The 19,842-nt window shown below is 39.3% G+C and overlaps 1 protein-coding gene across 2 annotated transcripts in view; it reads right to left on the bottom strand.

Annotated features, from left to right (window-relative positions):
• Positions 1 to 16,756: 16,756 nt before the first annotated feature.
• Positions 16,757 to 19,842, bottom strand: part of immp2l (inner mitochondrial membrane peptidase subunit 2) — a 121,808-nt gene continuing 118,722 nt past the window's right edge. For both annotated transcript variants that reach the window (XM_069162282.1, XM_069162283.1), the window contains exon 6: positions 16,757 to 18,112. In XM_069162282.1, coding sequence (XP_069018383.1) covers positions 17,978 to 18,112 — 135 coding nt within the window. In that variant the 3' untranslated portion in view covers positions 16,757 to 17,977. The remainder of the gene's footprint in view (positions 18,113 to 19,842) is intronic.

Here is a 19,842-nt window from a genome sequence, read left to right as displayed (position 1 = left end):
GTACCAGCGCATCTACCACGAAGTGGTCGATGACATGCTGAAGTATGTTTGTGTCCATCATCGCTCTATATTTCATCTTTTTAATCCCGTGTATTGTTCTGAATTCATGTCTTCTGCTCCTCACAGAGACGAACAGGGCCACCGTCGTCCCTACAGTTTACAGCTCGGACGTCTCATCAAGCAGAAATTATGGGAGAGACTGAATCGTCCGACGGTTGCTTCGTCCGTCAGTGAAGACGGACGTGAGCAGGTGGACGTGTCCTTCGGGGTCGGACTCCTTCCTCCACAGTATAAACTTGACATATGGACTCCACCAAAGCCAACAAAGAATCCAAGCAAGAAGAGAAATCATCACTGAACAGTTCAATAAGATGAACTTTGTAAATATTGTAAATTTAACTCTGTAAATATTGTATATATTGTATAGAAGCTGCAGCCTCCAACCTGCAGCCTCCAACCTGCAGCCTCCAACCTGCAGCTTCAAACCTGCAGCTTCAAACCTGCAGCTTCAAACCTGCAGCCTCCAACCTGCAGCTTCAAACCTGCAGCCTCAAACCTGCAGCTTGTGTGTGAATAAAAATGTATAAAGTGCTTGTAAAATATTCCTCTCTGAAATGTCGTCTTTATACGGACCTATGAGTCGTATTCTTCTTGGAAACATAAACAGATGTAAAACAAAGAAAACAGATTTCCGGATGAATTACAACATTTTAGAAGCCGTCTGGATGACAAAGGATCTGATGATACTGATGATTATCATAAATTACTGGATGTAAAAGAAAAAGACTTTCATTAAAATTAGAAAGGCTGTATCAGCATACAATTACAGAAATCATGTGTAGAAGTGAAGCAACATGAATAGAACAAGGTGAAAAATGAACTCAACATTTCCTGAAACTTTAAAAATAAAAATAGACCTACAAACAACATTGTTAAACTTTTGAATGACCATGAAAAAGAAGTTCCATCTATGAATATGACATCCATAGTCAAAGAAGAACATATTCAAACAAGTGATTTTCTCAGTTTGACTCTGAGATTCTGTCCTCAATCTAAACTTACAGATGAGCAGCAGTCACAATAAACGAAGCACCATGTAATCCACTGCTTTTAAATTCTGTTGAGTGGTCCAACCTAAATGTTGGGAACCACTGACTTCACTACTAACTGTAAAACCAGCTCCACCTGCAGCAGCTACAACAGGGAAACGCTGCGTACACACTGAAGCATCAGTCTCAATGTCTCCAACAAATGTCAGACCCAATCAGAGATCAGAGTTTCACAAAATCAAGCAGGACGGAAATCTTCTGGAAAAATGGACAGAGTCTTTGTTCTTCTGCTGAATCCTGTCTGCTGTTTCTGGATATATCCAGGTAAGTACAACAAACAACAACAAGCAGCTGACATGCAGCCATTCAGAATAAAGTGAGAGTCAGTATGAACTCAGCGTGTTTCAGACTCCCTGTGAGCAGCAGCTCTGATGAGATTAAGGTCAACGACCGAGAGGGAAGGTTCGAAACTCTCCAACTCTGTCTGACCAGGAGCTGCAGGCTCGACGCCAACGCAAGCAGTCCAGACAACCTGCTCTAACAGTGTCATATATGTTTATATATATATATATATATATATATATATATATATATATCTGTGGAGCAGAGAAAAACATTTTTCGACCAAGTATTAAACTCAACACTCAAATTGTATAGTTGATGATTCGATGTACATAAGCGTTGAAAGATGTCATTATATCATTTTTACCTTTTAGTGATTATAATACTGCTTTTCTGATTAAATTCAAAGAAACCAAAGGGATGTAGGGATGTAATACAATGTGAGTTTTCATTTCAGTGAAATGCACTTGGGGAAAAAAGTGAATAAATTAAGAGATTTTCAGCAGGAAAGTAAAAAAGAGGGAAGTCAACAGGATAAATTAAAGAGAAGCTGTGATTCAAATGCAAAAAATATTAATCTGAACATTTCCAAACAAGAGAGTTCCAGGAAAATAAGATGTTCTTAATGCTGTAAACGGTTGGTTGATATCAGAGATGGGTTTATGGACCCATAACATGTCAACACGTTTCTTTCTTCTTTCTTTTTGTACATAAAACTGCCGGACAGTAAAACACGGTATATCCAAACCTTTTTCCAGAACTTTCTACATCTCACGGTCATCATGATTTTAAAGGTTAAAAAAATGAACATTTATCCTGCAGGATCTGTAGTGAGGTCATGATATTTCATTTTCACCCTGATCAGATCTGCGTCTGTCTGAAACACATCAGTGTCTTTTCATTTTTCAGACTACCAGTGGAAAATGAAGAAATACCTTCTGTTAATAACAGAGCAACTACGGACTGCTTTAATAATGTAGTTGGATTTTGTGGTTTATGAAAGCAGATGACAGATAACCAAAATAACAAAGCTAAAATATCCATCCAGTTTTATGTTACTATGACAACAGGCAAACAAACTCCATCCTAACTCCATAATCGTCTACTTCAATTTTGTTTTTAACAGATTATCTTAAATGGCAAAACGTATTTCACAAGCTTCTGGTACCTTGATACGAGGATCAAAATGGAAATATGAACAATTTTCTTTCTAAAATAAAGCTGTAGAAACCGTTATTTTCATGGATGAGTAACTATTGGCATTTTTCAGCTGTGGATAAGAGCACATTTCCTCAAATTTGTGGTGGAGAGTGACATTAAAATGCAGCATGTTTGTGAATACGGCCACTGAAGTGATCTGAAAAAAACAACTCAAAATTAACTTGAAAATTAGCTCATGAATTTCTAAATTCTTAACTGATGTTTTAGTGTAGAGAGGGTGTAGAAAACACTTGTGTTATTTTCTCTGTAGTTGGAAATATATTTACTTTTGCTATAAGTTATTGATGCTTATAATTAAACTCCTTCAGATGTGAGACATGCTGCATCCATGTTTATTTTACACTGTAGAAATTATGACATTTTTACAGATTTGTACATTTACTGAGCACTGATCATCCATCCACATGTTTTCCTTCATCATACAGAGACATCAGTGTTTCAGGTGGTGGAAAACTACAGATTCAAACTTTCCCATGCTTCGCCTCCTTGTGATGCTGGGAGGAACATTAGTGAGCAGCGGGTCCAGATCTGTGCAGGTTTATCAGACCGCAGATAGCCAACTTCAGAGCTGAAAGGACTGCTGAAGGTGGAGAGCCACAGACCCCTGGATCTGCATTTCTCAGGGAGATTAGAGGCGAGCTGGTGAGTTCAGTCAGGTTGTTTTTGGCCTGGACTCCATTGTTTCCCCCCCGTCACACGTGAGGCGGTCCATAAAATGCAGTTGTAAGTCTGCGATTGTGGACTCATGCAGCAGCTTTAGAGGACTCAGCCTGTCGGTGGGCAGCGAGTTTCAAAGGTAAGAGCTGCGAGTGTTTAAAGTCGATGAAATAAACTGAAAATATTTTGAAAGAAGAACTCTCTAAAGCCACAGATACACATTCATAAAGGGGTTTGTTTTGGCTGAATACATTCGTGATTCAATACATTTTTACTGACTTTTTCCCCCCGTCTTTAAAATATGGTTCAGTTTTACAAACTAAATCTTATTTTTCAGTATAAATATAGCCTCAAGATGTAAATAAACGGACAGTGAAACATTTTCATGAAGTTTGTCCTCGTGGAAATAGTGAATAAAGTCTTAATCTTGTGTTCTGACTCTTTATAGGACACTTCCTCCTTTACTCCCGTCATAATAAATGCAGCCAGTAGAGGTCGCCTACATAAACATTGCCCGTTGTAACTGACCAGTGTTGTTGTTTGGTGAGCTCAGTCTGGTTCAGGCAATGCAAAATTCAGTTCAGTTTTCTAATGCGTGCACAGCTGGTGCAGCTCCAGTGTCAGATTTGTGTCACGTGGATCCTGCTCGTCACCTAAAACTCTGTGAAATCATTTTTCACTTTGAGACTGGGCGCACTAATGAACCAGATTATGTGACAATTTTTGAGTGAGGGTAATCTGAAGAAAACTTTTAATACTGGTATGCAAAACAGGGCTGAATGCTGCATAAAGGTGACTTTTATATATACAGTGCATTAAAAGTGAATTCTTTATAGTTTTAATGTGTTTATAATTATAACTCATTAAGTAAACTATATAATGTTGAGTAGCTTCCACCTGCATGTGCATGCACTTAATATCTGTATTCAGGTGAGATTTAGATGAATATATTTAAAAACTAAATGAAACATGACTTTCCAGTTCTTTATCATCCTTTAAAGAAGTTTAGCAAATGATGAAAGAGGGGACTACATTTATTGACTCTTCTTCAAGACTCGAGTCCTTTCACTGCTCCTACTTTGTATTTAAAGATAAATGGATGTAATTGGCATAATATTTCTGTCTCCACTCGATTAAAACGAAGGCTCTGCTGCTACGGATCTGCAGTGACCTCCACTGATTCACCACATACATGTTAAAAGTGAACACAGGAGAGTTCATTTAAATAATTCTCATCAGATGGTATGTAACTCAACTCAGATTTCAGGGTCAGAGTCAGAGTTTGAATTTAGGGATTTGTAATCTACAAATTCACTCTGAAACAGTTCAACACAACTGCCTGAAAGAAAACAGTTTTTTTTCTCTCTCCTTCTGTCTAATATATCTGAACTTTACACGTTACATCAGCCCTTGAATTTAAGAGCAGAGCAGTGGGGCGTCTCTGCAGCCCATGAAGGGAGGATGCAGATCCTTCACCTTCCTGAAAGACGGCATGATGAAACCACTGATCATCTCTTTTAAAATCAAGATCAAAAAGCTGAGATCAAAATATTTTGGATGTACGAAAAAAAGAGGACAAGAAGCTGGAGAGAGCGGAGATACAAGCTGAGACCAAAGACGTACACGGAACAAGATTAAAGAAAGCTTCTTTATGCAATGTGCAGAGAGACTTTCAGCATTTTAAAATGGTGGCTATATAATGGTACGGTGGGTCATTCTAACATCATTAAACTGTAAAAAGCCAGACGGAGATCAGACAGTCACTGCACATCTTCCACCTTAAAAATCATCTGGTATAACAGCATCAGAGACGTAAAGGACTGGATCTCTGCCGGACCTCCCTGATTGGATCTGGCACCTGTTTGACTGAATCTGCACATACTTTTTTAATCAAAATCTGCAACTACATTTTTTGTAATACATAATGCTATCCCTTCTCTCATTTTTTGTATTTTCCATTGAGGTAACACATTTATTTTTTATGCATTTTAAATCTCACGATGACAACCGAAGCATGTGGAGTCAAAAACATCGAATCGTGTTAATTGAAATACATTTTAAGATGAGCTCGTGTTTCGAGGGTTGTGACAATAAAAGCTCGTTTTCATCTTCTAACAGAACTCTCTCAGTGCTGCCTATTATTGAACCGCTTGACCTGGAGCTCTGCTCCTCTTTCTCATCCCTCTTCATCCTCTAAAGCACTTAGCCGAGGGCCTCGGGGCTAAACACACTTGCTGGCTTCCTCTGTGAGCGTCTGTGTCTCACTTGTCAGATGATGGTAGAAATCAGAATCCATAATGAAGACGGAGGAAGGCTCCCAGAGGACGAGCAGGTTTAAGAGCTGCTGACCTGCATCTTTAAGCAGCAGCTCTGCCGTCGTCATGACGACTCTAAATAATCACACTGCATGAATTGGTAATCTGTGGGGAACGGATTCAGCCGGCCGAGGGATTTAAACACACTGAATCTCTTATATGACGAATTGTGACTGTATTTTTTCGGTTATTTTTTTTTTTGGTGGATTTTAAGCAACACAAATACCATTAATATTATTATTTATTATTATTACTACATCTCACAATCCCTTTGGTTCATCTTGTGACCCTTTAGAGGGGCTGGATCCCCAGCTTAGGAACCGCTGAACTAGACCAGCGAACTATAAAGTAGTTAAAACTAGCTCCACCTTAAACAGCTCCAACAGTCACATCTGCTCACACACTGATGTCTCAGTATTAATAATGTCATTTATCATAACGTGTGACTCACAGGAGCCAATTTCTGAAAAACACAGTTTACTGTTTAAAAACAGCACTTTATACTTCAGACGTACATTAGGTACCGATCAATAACACCCTCCACATGTGGTCTCCGAGTTGATTTATTTTTTCTGCACAGGGGAAATATGGTTGTCCTATTCACTGAATGTAGGTTTCTGCTGTAAATCAGGGTAAATTCTGTTTCCTGATTCACACGGTTAGAAATACACCGAATTAGCTGTTAGCAGTTTTGCGATGTATGCAGTGATGTCCTGACAAATATCAAAGGATGACTTTGAAAAAAAAGACAACTTAAAAGGTGTTTTGTCTGAGAAAAGGTTTGTTAAGTTATGAGTATCTTTGTTCTGTGATTTCGGAGGTCATTTATGGATGCTACTTCACGGTGGACTTTAAGTTAATTATATCTTAAAGATGCGTAAAATAACACTGAAACTAAAAACGTGTGTATCATGTGACCTGCCTTAAAAGATATGCTAGCAGAGTCAAAGAACTGACTATCCACCCTCACCCTACACCTCTATTAAAAGAAAGGAAAATATATTAATATTAGAATTAAAAGGCTGGGGTATGATATATGGTTAACTGTAAATATGTCGATGTTTTCTTCAAACCACTTTTCACCATTTACAGACACCGAATGGAAACAAAACCTCATTTGACACGTTTATGTAACACAACGATTAGACGACAGACAATATCAATCAGGACCTGGCAAAAATCTTTACAATCCAGGGTTCAATCTCTGGTGTCCAAATCTGCTATTAGAGATGCTCAATAGTTACAAAGACCAAGCAAACTAACAGATTTGAGACATTTCTGAATCTGAGGCGTAAACTCGCTGTAACTTGCTGGATGGTGGGATTGTTGATCGTTGCAGCAGCTATTTCTGGTTCCCACAGACAACGTTACATGACTCACAGCAGGAGTCCTTCTATGGTTTGGATTGGAGTGACACTCCAGATTGAGTCATCAGTGCAATCTTTTGAATTGAGTCAGAAAATATCTCGTTCTGATAAGAGGTCAAATGTCCAAGCCGATGAACGTGAAGATGTCTGAATCGTTAAGTACAACTTCCAAGGTGAAAATATATTCAGCAGAATAAATAAATTCAGTCAGATTTTGAATTATTGAGCAACAATGACAGAGTATTGTTCACAAACTCAACAATAAAGAGTTTTGAATTCACGCACACACTCACACCAACGGTACACCATCAGGAACACACTCACACCAACGGTACACCATCAGGAACACACTCACACACCAACGGTACACCATCAGGAACACACTCACACACCAACGGTACACCATCAGGAACACACTCACACACCAACGGTACACCATCAGGAACACACTCACACACCAACGGTACACCATCAGGAACACACTCACACACCAACGGTACACCATCAGGAACACACTCACACACCAACGGTACACCATCAGGAACACACTCACACACCAACAGTACACACTTGGCTTGGTCAATATTAATAAAACACCAACGCTCTCTTCTTGTTTGTTTGTCTCTCTAATTGTAATCTCTGAAGTCTAACAGCTTCCACAGCATCCACTGTGTCCTGTTGTCCTGTAGTTCGAGGTGACCCTTTGACTCTTCTGTTGAGCCATGAAGTTCGGCCTGCGATCGTCTCGGGCTCATGGGAGATGGTGTTTGTTAAAGGCTGAAGGTTAAAACTACGATGCTCACCTCAGCGCATGAAGTGAGGTAGAGAGTTTCTGTTCAAAGCTTCTGGACGACAACCTGCGTTTTCACCGGTGCTCTTCAGTGATTGTATTGTCTTTGTATTGATCAATGATTCAGAGGCTTCTGTATTCAACATTTTTAAAACATATTTAAAGTTAAAAACCAAAGTATTGTTAAAAAGCATGTAATATTGTTGGCTTAACGAGCTTGGCCTGCTACCTCCAATGCCTCCAGTGCCTTTTCACCTGTTCTTTAGGAAGTACTATCTATTCAGAAAATCTACAACTTGCTCCTACAGAGCTTTGATAGGCTTATCACTGAGCAGCATCTCTGTAAAAGACAATGATAACAAATATATTGTTTTTTTGTATTTAGGAAAAATAGTAGGATTATAAAGAAACTGAAACATTTCTATCAACAGTTCTGTGACATTTTTAGCCACATTTCCCCAGACAGCAACTGAAGAGGTCAAAATAACATCTCAATTAAGAGGACGACTTGCTGCGCTCACCGTGATGAGGGATGAACGAGAGCAGCCAGAGCTGGAAGAGAATTTCTGTCTCCCACATGTTTGGATCTTTTCATGACTTTCATTGCTAAAGGAAATGAACCGTCCAACAGAGGAAGAACTGACACTTTAAATATCACATATCAAATTCCAGGAGAAAACATTAGACATACACATGAATGAGCTCCTTATGATATATTTAATTATGTGTCTGTAATATTTATTTCATTATCTATTTTCAATATTGCATTACAGCTCACAAAGGATGGAGAATCTCGAAGAAAACTCCGCAATTAGAGTGGATTTATTCAAGCGAACAGATATAAATCTTTAAACCTGATTTTAACATGAAGAGTTTTTCTGGTACTTTAATGTTCGTACTAAAGGCTTTAACATCCAGTAAGGAGGCTTTTTTTCTCTCTTTCATTTGCCTCATCTGTCTACATGGATATCTGGAGATGAGGAACTTTAATTTGTGTCACAGCTGGGGAAAAAGAAAGTCCATTACAAAACTCAGCTCATCAGTTTTTATCTCACTACAGCAGTGTTTTTTATTTTACTGTCAGGGCATATTGATCGGCTGGAGAGAAGAATCGGCTGCGGTCTTGTCTGAGGAGCAGAGGAGAAACGGATCAACGCAGCATGTATAGAAACTTAAAACGACCACAAGCTCACCAAGAGACGACAGCTCTCCGTCACTCCCTGACATCAGCTGTGCTGCCGCTGTGAATCCCTCAACCTCAACGAAGCTGAGGACACGATCCGTTTTGGCCATCTCCATCTCCATCTCCATCTCCATCGACCTCTGACCCCAAACTCAGCCAACTTTCAGTCCTCTCTTATGGCAAGCAAATTATATTATACGATGATATTCAAAAATGTAAGTCTATTTTTCAGACATTTAACTTTTCAGACAAACTCCTCTCCACAAGTAGTCTCAGATTTTTGGACCGTAACGTTTCTCTACTGGTTTCTGATTCATGTCATTGTTGTTGTGTCTGTATTTCTGAAAAAGTAAGAAGTAAGTAAGAAGTAAGAAATATTCAATTTTTCCATATAAGTTTCCAATAAATTATTATTCACAAGGGGTTAGTCCTTTGTTCTTGACGTTATCTTTACAAACATGTAGCAAAATGACAAATGGTTTATCAGTTTTTTGAAGAAGGTTCAAACTTTACTTTTTGAATCCATTTTTGGCACGGCTCTTCCAAACTTCATGGAGGGAAAACATTTATATAACATGTTAGTTAACAACTAAACAACATAAAACTCTGTGAAATCAAACAAACCTTGTAATGAATGATTGTTCTAATCTTACTGTGGAAATTCAGATAATTGAGGACTTGTTTCAGGCTTCACCTGATAAACAGGCTGAAGTTTCACATTTGCAGCTGGTGGCTTTTCTTAAATTGCATATTTAAAACATTTCTTAAGTTCTGATCAGTTACTGTTAACATTATAAAGGTAATGAGTAAGTCATTTGAAAAAACATCCTGTAGTAACCTTTCAGGAGACGAACAGGTCGCCAGCAGCTCACTCGGTAGGTAGGCAGGTGTTTCACTACGTGACACTGAACTAATGAGCCACTGCAAATAACTTCTCATCTGATAACACATTCAGGGAACAGCAAAGCCCTGTGTGACTAAAGTGCTGCCAGCATTATATAAATACAAATATTATAAATCATTATTTACTTTCTTAGAAAAAACAGCTTAAAACCAGATGAAAATAAAAACAGCATTGATGCAGCCTGTTATGTGACACTGAATCTCCTCCTGACTAGAGCTGCAAAGTGGAACGAGCTATTTCAAAAGTCCCTTCTACCAAATATAAAAGTCCCATTTATATTTGTCCCGAGCAGACGTGAGACTGACTCAGCGTCGGAGCACTTGTACGGTTTGGATGGACATAAAGCTCGCAAGGATGAATCATGAGGACGGAGAACACAGCTCTGACAGATCTGGTTTCTTATGGTTCTTTGATAGAAAGTTGGAGGTAAAAGTCTGCAGACATTTGGGGAACAAGTTCACTACATTTTAGCATCAGCAGCTGAATTTGAGTGTGATAGTAATTTAGTGTAATGTGGCATGTTTTGTACAGAAGTTTTCAAAGACAAAATATTTTGAATTTACTGCAAACAAGAAGCAACCGAGAGTGAAGTCACTGGTTGGTTTGTGGTCGCTCGAATTTGGAATTTGGTCATCGCCATCTTGCTAGTTCGGAGCGGTTTGGAGCAGGTCTTCTTGAATCTTCTTTTCTAATGAATGAGGGATTATTTTCAGATGGACCTCCAGAAAACTAATAAGAAGGAGTGACTTTAGCTAACAACACCAAGATAACTGATGGACACATTTTATTCACTTTGGATTTGATGAGAGAAGTTGAATGGGAGTCTATGGAGCCGGAGGCTTTTTGGAGCCGACCTCTAGTGGCACTCGCTGGTATTGCAGCTGAAGACATTTCCGCATCGGCCTTGTTTTACAGACCTGGAAACTACGTCCACTTTTATATACAGTCTGTATATAATTATAAAACTTGGATAGTTAAGAACTAAAACACTCAAAACTTTAAGAAGCTGAATGCATAACTGATATTTGTTATTGTGGAAGTTTTGGTAAATCTTCTTAAATAAGATGGGTCAGCCTGAATAACAGGCTTTAATTAGTAAACAGTGGGAAGTTTCTCTTTATTGTTGCTGGCGGTTTGTAAAGGTGCTTTTGTTTTAAAGCTTTTCTTAAGTGCTGAGCAATTACTGTTATCACTATAAAGGTAATAACTTCGAGCAGCAATTTCACAAAACATCCTGGCGTAACCTTTTAAGAGATTAAAAGGTCACCAGCGGCTCATTTGTTAAGTAGATGTAATCCAGGTGTTTAACCACATGCAGTGTGTTTGGCCTGTCCCTGACACTGAACTAATGAGTCACTGCAAAGAGCTTCAAGACTCAGGGGGGACATCAGTGAAGACCTCTGAGTGCCACCAGGACCAAATAATATGGGGAGACATCCGCTCCGTATTTTTATACTCAAACTCGTACTTTTATAATCAATGAGCACAAAATGCATCACAAAGCATCACATCACCTCTGCTTCACGTTTCCTTTAACTGGAAGCATGTTGCAGCTGAACCGGACCAAGTTCACGAGGAGCCGAGCAGCTGACAGACAGACGGACGGACAGAAGGAACGGAAGAAGATCACCATCACAAGAACATGAAGAAGTAATCCTCCAAGACGTCCTTGCCGTGACCCTCCGGGGGCTCCGGGCTGCCCCCCGTAACGCTCTCTGGTTGGGTCACAGCGTCCTCCTGCTGCGGGGTACAGGTCTCCGGCAGGGACGACCCGGGGACAGATTAGTGGAGCTGAGAAAACAGGATCAAAGGATCAGACAGGCAGACGCGTGGCTTCTTGTTCAATGTCCTCTCGGGATATATATTTATTTAACATCAACAAATTCAAAATGTTAACAGCAACAACTCAAAGTGTGAAATCCCTCTCCAGATACCTGTTTCAAACACGTCTCTGGACTACATTCAACCACAAGTTACCAAAATAAAACTGTACAGATTCACACCATCCTACTTCATCCATTCGTATACGTTGTAGTAATGTACCTCCATCACCTATGTGATGTGATACCTCCGTGTTCAACACCAGCTGTTGACAGACTTGTAAAATGAACATGTGACTGAGAACAACAACACACGTGGCGGGAAAGTACACAAAATGGCGGACATTTGACTGACAAATACAAAATGGCGACCTTATATCACATTTTGCTTAACATAAACCAAACAGACTTGACATGAAATTTAATCTAATCGTGAGATGATCTGCTTCTTTATAATAAAACAACGTGCAGGAGGCAGGAAACCGTCCTCTAATACACAGGAATACTCTGTTGTTATGGTTGAGCTAGCGGCGAGAGCTCAAGACCTCAACACAACAGAAGGTTTCAACCAGGCGATGTGTAAACACTAGAAGTTATCTGGAAGGGGCTTTGTGGATTTTCACACATCACTAACCTGAGAAAACAGGATAAAATGATCAGACAGGCAGATGCTTGGCTTCCTGTTCAATGTCCTCTCCAGCTGTGACGTAGCAGGAGAAGAAGACAAGGTCCAGTCACGAGGTGAAACCACAGCGCTGCACTGCCACCTGCTGGCCACACAGGGGAGGGCAGACTTTTAAATGAGCTTATATTAGAGCACTGCTCTAAAATCAGTTCCTTTCAAAAGTCATAGAAACAATCAATATAAAACAAATTCACACTTAAACAACTTAAACAAAAGAAAATGCGACCATACATTTTGTGTGCGTCACATGTGCACATCACAGTGCTGCGCTCCTTTCACGCACAACAGGAGAAGTCTCTGAACTTAACCTGTACAGTCGGTTCACAGAAACCTGAAAAGCCTGCAGTATGTATCCTGTTGATAAAAAATAGATCTATCTGATCTAATACAGAAGTGTTAATTAAGGTGAAAACAATCTTCAGCTGCCTTGTTGTGATGGATGTAAAAGACATGTTAATGGTTTGAAGTGATAGTGGGAGTTCATTTAAAAAGATCTATGAGAGCAAAGTAGTCTAAATATAAATCAAGTCCTCCAGACATTTATTAAGCTACTGCACATGACAATATATCTGTGACAGCTGGAGGAAGGAAAGGATTCAGTTTTTCCCTATTTGTAAAGAAGATCTGACAGCAGACTGACAAACATCTGAGGGAGCAGTTAAAAAAAGCTGTAAGAGCAGCAGCCAGCAGATTTAAAGGTCCCATATTTTACACTTCTCTGTTGTTTGATATGCAGTCTTGAGATCCATAATTTATATATTCTTGTGGTTTAAATACTAAAAAACATCTCTATATATAATTATATATGTCCTTTCTTAAGCTTATCTCTGCAGCTCTACCAAGAACAGGCTGTTGTGTGTCAGTGTCTTCAAGGTGCACTGATATCAGCGACCCTCTTTTCTGATTGGCTGACCATTTTCTGAGTGACGGACGCCCTGGCCAATTATAGGTTTTCTTTGCTCTTGTGGCTTGCTAGTTGTTCACGACAAAATGACAGTTTTTTTTATTTGCTCCTACATAAAAGGTTAAACAGTTGGCCGTGGTGAGGTATGATGCTGTATACGAGCTGCGTGCATACGTGGACTAAACGTTTTGACACTTTCACAGTATCTGTATACTTTTGTAATAAAAAAAGAAATGGAAATATCATGTTAAATAATATGGGACCTATATATTTTTTCAAGTTGAGCCACTCTGCTTTGTCAGATTTTTGAAGATTTTGTGCCCCAAGCCTCAGTCATCATCAGGCTGACTCAGAGTTGGACGAATGATAAGTTTGCCGCTCCATCCCCCGTGGCTCAGCGGGCAACCTAAGTTAATTTACATCTCTCTCCTACAAGCAGCAGCCGAGCGCTGTTTAATATCCATCACAGAGCCGGATGAAACACTTCCATCCACCAGACTCCGGGGCTTAGTTACTCACAGGCAAGGTAAAGGCCCAAAGTACCCGACTGACCCTGCGAGGCTTTATCAGCATAATTGCTTTTCAAAGTGGTCAAGATCACTGTGAGAGAGCAGCAATCAAACAGTCAAATGAGCTGTGGAGTATTTATATACAGCTCCAAGATTTCATTAGGGATCCACGAAAACCTGATGCAGGGCAGTAAGGGGCCAAACTGCTGGAATATGTATGACCACATGACATTGATATGGGAATACATTTCTCCCCCAGATGGTTGGACTGATTCTCTTTCCCAGTGAGACTCACGCAGGGATCATCTCATGTTGTTTTTGAGGTCATTTGAATAAGGATTTATGCAAGATGAAGCAGCATCAGCAATAAAACAGAGTGAAGATAAATGTCATATTGATATATTCACAATATGACACCCCGATCTGATTCTCTTACCACCTCTTAGATTATTTCCTGCAGATTCAACAAACCAAACAGATGCAGAGAGACAAGTTTGAGCTGGGTAATAAATTTAGCATAAAACTATATTTCCTGAGAAACTACATTATGATCTTACAGATTTATCCGACTATACATAAGTGAATTTAACCCAAGCAGCAACCGACAGCGGCGTCAACGGTTGGTTTGTGAACGTTATGAATCCTCCACTTCAGATTCTGTCCATCACCATCTTGTTAGTTCGGAGCGGTTTGGAGCAGGAAGTGACCATATTTGGACGAGCTGGGGGAGGAGCCAGCGGTGGATCTGACCGATCTGATTGGAAACCTGACGATATTACGTCCCGCCCACCAATAGCTGTAACCTTACTGCACCAAAGGCCTGTCAATCAAACAGACACACCCCCCAAAACAGGTCTTCTTGAATCTTCTTTTCTTTAGTAGAATACCTACAAATTTTATGAGTCTGGACATCTGCTGTGGTCACTGGGGCAAACTGAAGTATTTTGTAATTCCTATGATAGACTATGCTAGCAGGGCAGTAAGGTGTTTTTTTTAAATTTTTTATCTTGAGTTCTTTGTGTGTATTTTTTATATAACCTGGGAAATTCAATCCAGAGAATTATACAAAAAAAGCTGTTTTCAGCAGGAGTCTATTTGACTCTTAACAAATGGAGAAAGAACGGCCCGGCATGCGGCATCCTTCCTGTTTGTGTGCTAATCCTGAACGTCTAAACAAGGCATTATCTCACTGCGGCGACACCGATATCCTAGCAGCTGCAACCGATGGCGTTTGTTGGCACAGAAACAGAACAGAGGCTTAGTGCTACACGTACACAGAGAAAGACTGATGAGTCCCTTCAGCTCTCAGTAAATAAGGTAAATGCAGGATGCAAAGTAGCGAGGAATGTGCAAACACAAGCTTTATCACCCAGAGTGGATATTACTCTGTCAGAGATGACTAGTATAACAGCTAAGCATTTAAAGATGTGTAGGAAGTTCTGAATATGGCAAAAAAAAAAAAAGTAGAATTAACACCTGGCGGTCTTACACCTCTACTGGCCAAGCAAATGGTTTACATGTACATCTGGCTAAACATCATACAGACTGCAAAGATATAAACTCTAAAACATGGATGTTTCACACACAACTTCAATCCTGACAGCACATCTACAAAAACACCACAATTTCTAGATGGACACCAATTTAGTATCTGCAATAAATATGAAATATGGTCTGAATCTCTTCTTCTGGTCCTCAGTTTTGGTGATAAGTAATGGACAGAAAAGAAGAACAATCATTTAATCATTAAATTAATCAGATATTTGAATTATTCAGTTATGGCCACAAATAGGTCACAGTTCCCTTTGACAAACCAAAATGTAATCAGTTCATCCTTCAGTCCAAGTGACTGTCAGTGCCAAATTTGAAGAAATTCCCTCAAGGTGTTCCTGAGATATCACATTCACAAGAATAGGACGGATGGATAGGACTGATCATGAGGTCATGTCATCCTTGACCTCTGACCTTTGATTATCAAAATGTACTCACTTCATCCTTGAGTTCATGTCAATGTGCCAAATTTGAAGAAATTCCTTCAAGCCCTAATATATCATGTTCACAAGACTGGGGAAGATGTGACGTCACAGTAATATGACCTCCGACCTTTGATCAACAAAATCGGATCACTTCATCGTTGACACCTCGGCAGCTTTGTGTACGACGAAGCTAATAGACGGCAACAAAAGAAAAGTCTACCTCAGCTGCAATCCCCACTGCACCAACATAAACATCCAAATCAGTTGACACAGACATGCGCTGCACATTTAAGTGTGTTAATTATGCAGAGCCTCAGTGAGAGGGTTGAGTACACCTGCATTTAGCCCCTTTGCTGCTTCAAGGGTCTCATTACGTCGCGACACAGCTGTCAGCATCACAGACTCAACAGCTACACATTTGAGCTTTATATGTCTGAATGCTCCAGAGGTGCTCCTTCGGTTTGATTTATGCAAGTCAGCGATGCACCTCGTAAAATATGGAGCTTCTCAGCTGTTGGAGGGCTGAAAAGAAGTCAGCTGGCTGCCAACAGTTTCACTCTAACTGAGATAACCTGGTTAATGTGGGAAGCTAAAGGCTTGTTTTTCCTCTCAGAGCAAGAAAGAAGGGAATAATAAGAGTCTTTGTGAAATATCAGACTCCTCCTGCTCACACTCGACAACACCAGCGACATAAACAACAGGAAAGTGAAGATAGATGTTTAGATGACGACTAAGTGAGAGGCACCGAACATCGCGACCATGCTGAGAGAAGAGACATGAAAGAAGCTTTTATCCTAAAAACATCCTTAAATATAGGTACCGTAATTTTTTTTTCTGTCTGTAGGTAGTTTTAAAAAAATGGTTTTCACTGGAGGGTGTAATCAGGATCTGATGATATGAATGATTCTCACCAAAAGGCAACGTCAGTAATCTGAATCATCTGAAAATGAAAATATGTCATGAGTTTGTGGTGATGGAGGTATTTGTACAGCGATGGTTGAAGCAGTGATTTCAGACACGTATCTTCTCCAGGTTTCATTTGAATACATTTATTTGGAGACGAAGAGCCAAAGTGAAACCAGACCCTGTAGATTCTGTTCCAGACGTAAATCAGAGGAACACTGACATCTGTAGTCACACAAGTTATCAAAAATTAACCTACGACATCACTCAACCGCATGTTGTGTCGTTGAAACGACAGCTTTGTACAGAACAACACTGTCCAGACACTGTGTGTAAATAATACAGAAAGACAACTGTAAATTCATTTTGAAAGTAAAATACTGTGCTTCCACAGCGTTTCACTTTTTGTCAGTAAAATACATAAAGCTTTGGAAAAGAATATTTATGCAGAAGTTGCTGTATAATTTCTACATACTGAAAGGATGCATGCACTGACAGTCTTTTCAATGGTTTTTCTACAATATCTGCTGATTGTAAATTATGACTGAGGTTTTTATGGCTGTTATGTACGTTTAGACGAGGAGTGTCCCGTTTTATTCCTGCCAGCAGACCTGCAGAGAGTCATACTTGTGATCTTGGTTTAACAGTGAAAATGTCCACAGTAACAAAAGCAAAACCACAATATTTCCTTAATTTTAACCAAAACTCTTTCGTTGCTGATTCTGAGCTACAAGCAGCACACAGGATGCAAACAGTTCCCAAGTCCTGCAATTTATGTGTTCACCAACAACACAGCTCTTTCTGATGTGGAAAACCTTTTGCCAGTGAAAAAAAACGTCAAAACATATCAAGCAAAACCATTTAGTAACTAATAAAACAGTGAAACCTTTAGGACGTTAGACATGGATGGCAAATTTAAAGACTCCATTTAAAATATAATTTTTTAATTTATTTAATATTTCTGGTTTTCAAGACCTTTCACGCTTTTTTCAACAAGCTCAAGACTGTCACAGTTTAAATATAAGGCTGGGGATAGTTAAGGTGATGAATACAGGTTGATATCAGGTATTAGCACCACACAAGATAATTTACAGTCAGCATTGTAAAAACTTAATGGCATCTTCATTTCAAGACTTCAACTGTCTTTGTGGTTGTAGCTCAGACAAGATGTCTTCGAGAGAAATTTGTTCAAGTCATCTGTAACAACTGGACTGTGGCAAAATGAACAAAACACAAAATCAGACTCGCACAAGAGAGTCTATCTTCCCCTGAATCAGAATTTTTGAACAAATAAAAGTGATGTGTGTTTGAGAATGTTTTCATACTGAAACAACGTGTGTGTGTGTGTTTCTTCATCCCTCCTCCTCCTCCTCCTCGTCGGTGTCCAGTGGCCCTCGGTTTGGGGGGAGGGATGGTTTGATTTGCTGCCAACGGTTTGGTGGCCAGATGATGTGAGATGCCCGACCGTGAAGCAGCCCCACAGACACCTGGGAAAAACAAACACACCTCAGCCTCAGATCGTGTCCGGAGGTCTCATTAAAGACGTCTGAAGGGCATCCTGTCATGGAAAACTCTAACAGACACTGAAAGCATCAGTAAATTAATACAAAACTCTCAAAACTTTATTTTACCATCTTTCATTGTACTGGGAAGTGTTTTCATTTTATGTAAAGCCCTTCTTTCTACTTTTTTTTTTTTTTTTAATTATTATTTTATTTACATGTAGACATTTACAAAACAATTTTCATTGCTAGTGTTGCCAAACAAAATGTCCTATTAGTGGTATAGGCACTTTTACATTATCAGCAAAACAGTTAATAAGCAACATTTGTTATTAAAGTTGCTATAAAAAAATAAAAAGAACAAGTGGTTAGACACTGGTGTAAAAATTTTTTAAAAAGGATTTTTGAATTTTTTTTCTATCGTTTCTAATGAGCTACTTGAATGAAAACAAATATGTCTCATTATCAATAATCAGTGTTTTTTCAGTATCAGTAAGATTTTGATTTCATATTATAAATAATTTTATTGCTGCTCCGAAATGAAGAGAGCCTCACTGTGTGCAGAGAAAAGCTGATTTAGAGGGATTTAAAACAGTCTGGTTTACATGCAGGTTGAGGTCCGGAGACGTGCAGACATCAACAGCTGAGATAATCGAAAGTGGCAAGCTGACAGCTGAAGATCAGGTCGCTCACTGTTGTCCAACATCGTCCTTACTGCATCAATTAGAGCTGCTTTGCATCGGGGTCGATCACACGAGTGCCAGCAAATATCAAATGCTTCTAATGATGTCTGTTATCTCCCCAAAGCTGGCAAATATGTTACAAAAAATCACCATGTTGCCTTCATCTCCATTTTCAGAGCATCCTTTAGACCGTCTGTGTATCGGGCCGTTAGTCTGATCTGAGCTCGACTGAAGAGATTTGATTTTCAGGGTGACCTGGCAGCTAACGCAGAGTTGTAGTCTCAGCAACAGGAAAAAACAACTCTCAGACCTCAGAACAGCTGCATGTCAAGATCCAGTTTAATAACGTGAAGTAGTGAAGCAGCTGATTAACATTTATCTGTCTGCAGTTGAGGAGCAGGTCAGTGTTCTGTAGCGGCGAGAAATAAATCAAAATGTATTTATATTACACATTTCATACAACTGCAAACCTCCAGTTTTCTACAAATGTGGTTAAAACCAGAACTAAAAACTATGATGGAAGACAATGGATGTCCAGGTCAGAAGAGATCTTTTTCTTCCTTTAATCTTATCATTTAAATCATTTTTTGCCGGTTCTGAGTTCCTTGGTTCTGTCATCTGGGTCACAAAATTCCTTTTTTAGTTATTTATTTATTTCTCATTAGGGATGCAACAAAGTTATTTTTATATTTGATGAATGTCAATTATTTACTCCATTAATTGCTTAATTGCTTGGTCACAACAGAATCGTGAAATTGTCCATTTCATTTTCCAAGGTGACATCACAACTGCTTTGTCGGACCAATCGTCCTAAACCCAAAACGAGTCTTTCTAAAATTACTCTCTCATTGGAGAAGTGGAATGACAAAATGTTTTTCAGAAAATTATTAAAAGGATTATTCAAATAGTGTTATTGTGGATTAAGTATTATCCTGTGATGTTCGGGTGACTAAAGTGGTCTTGCTTTGTCCAACTGAACCCGCTAACCAGGATCTCGTCCTTCTTTTTCTCTTCAGACATAGAAACCGACAT

The sequence above is a fragment of the Embiotoca jacksoni genome, unplaced genomic scaffold (assembly GCF_022577435.1).
Source record: "Embiotoca jacksoni isolate LCO1_2020_lvr unplaced genomic scaffold, fEmbJac1.0.p SCAF_3, whole genome shotgun sequence".
NCBI classification, from domain to species: Eukaryota; Metazoa; Chordata; class Actinopteri; family Embiotocidae; genus Embiotoca; species Embiotoca jacksoni.
Note: the sequence above shows the minus strand (reverse complement) of the source record. Positions and strands in the feature narration are given on the sequence as shown.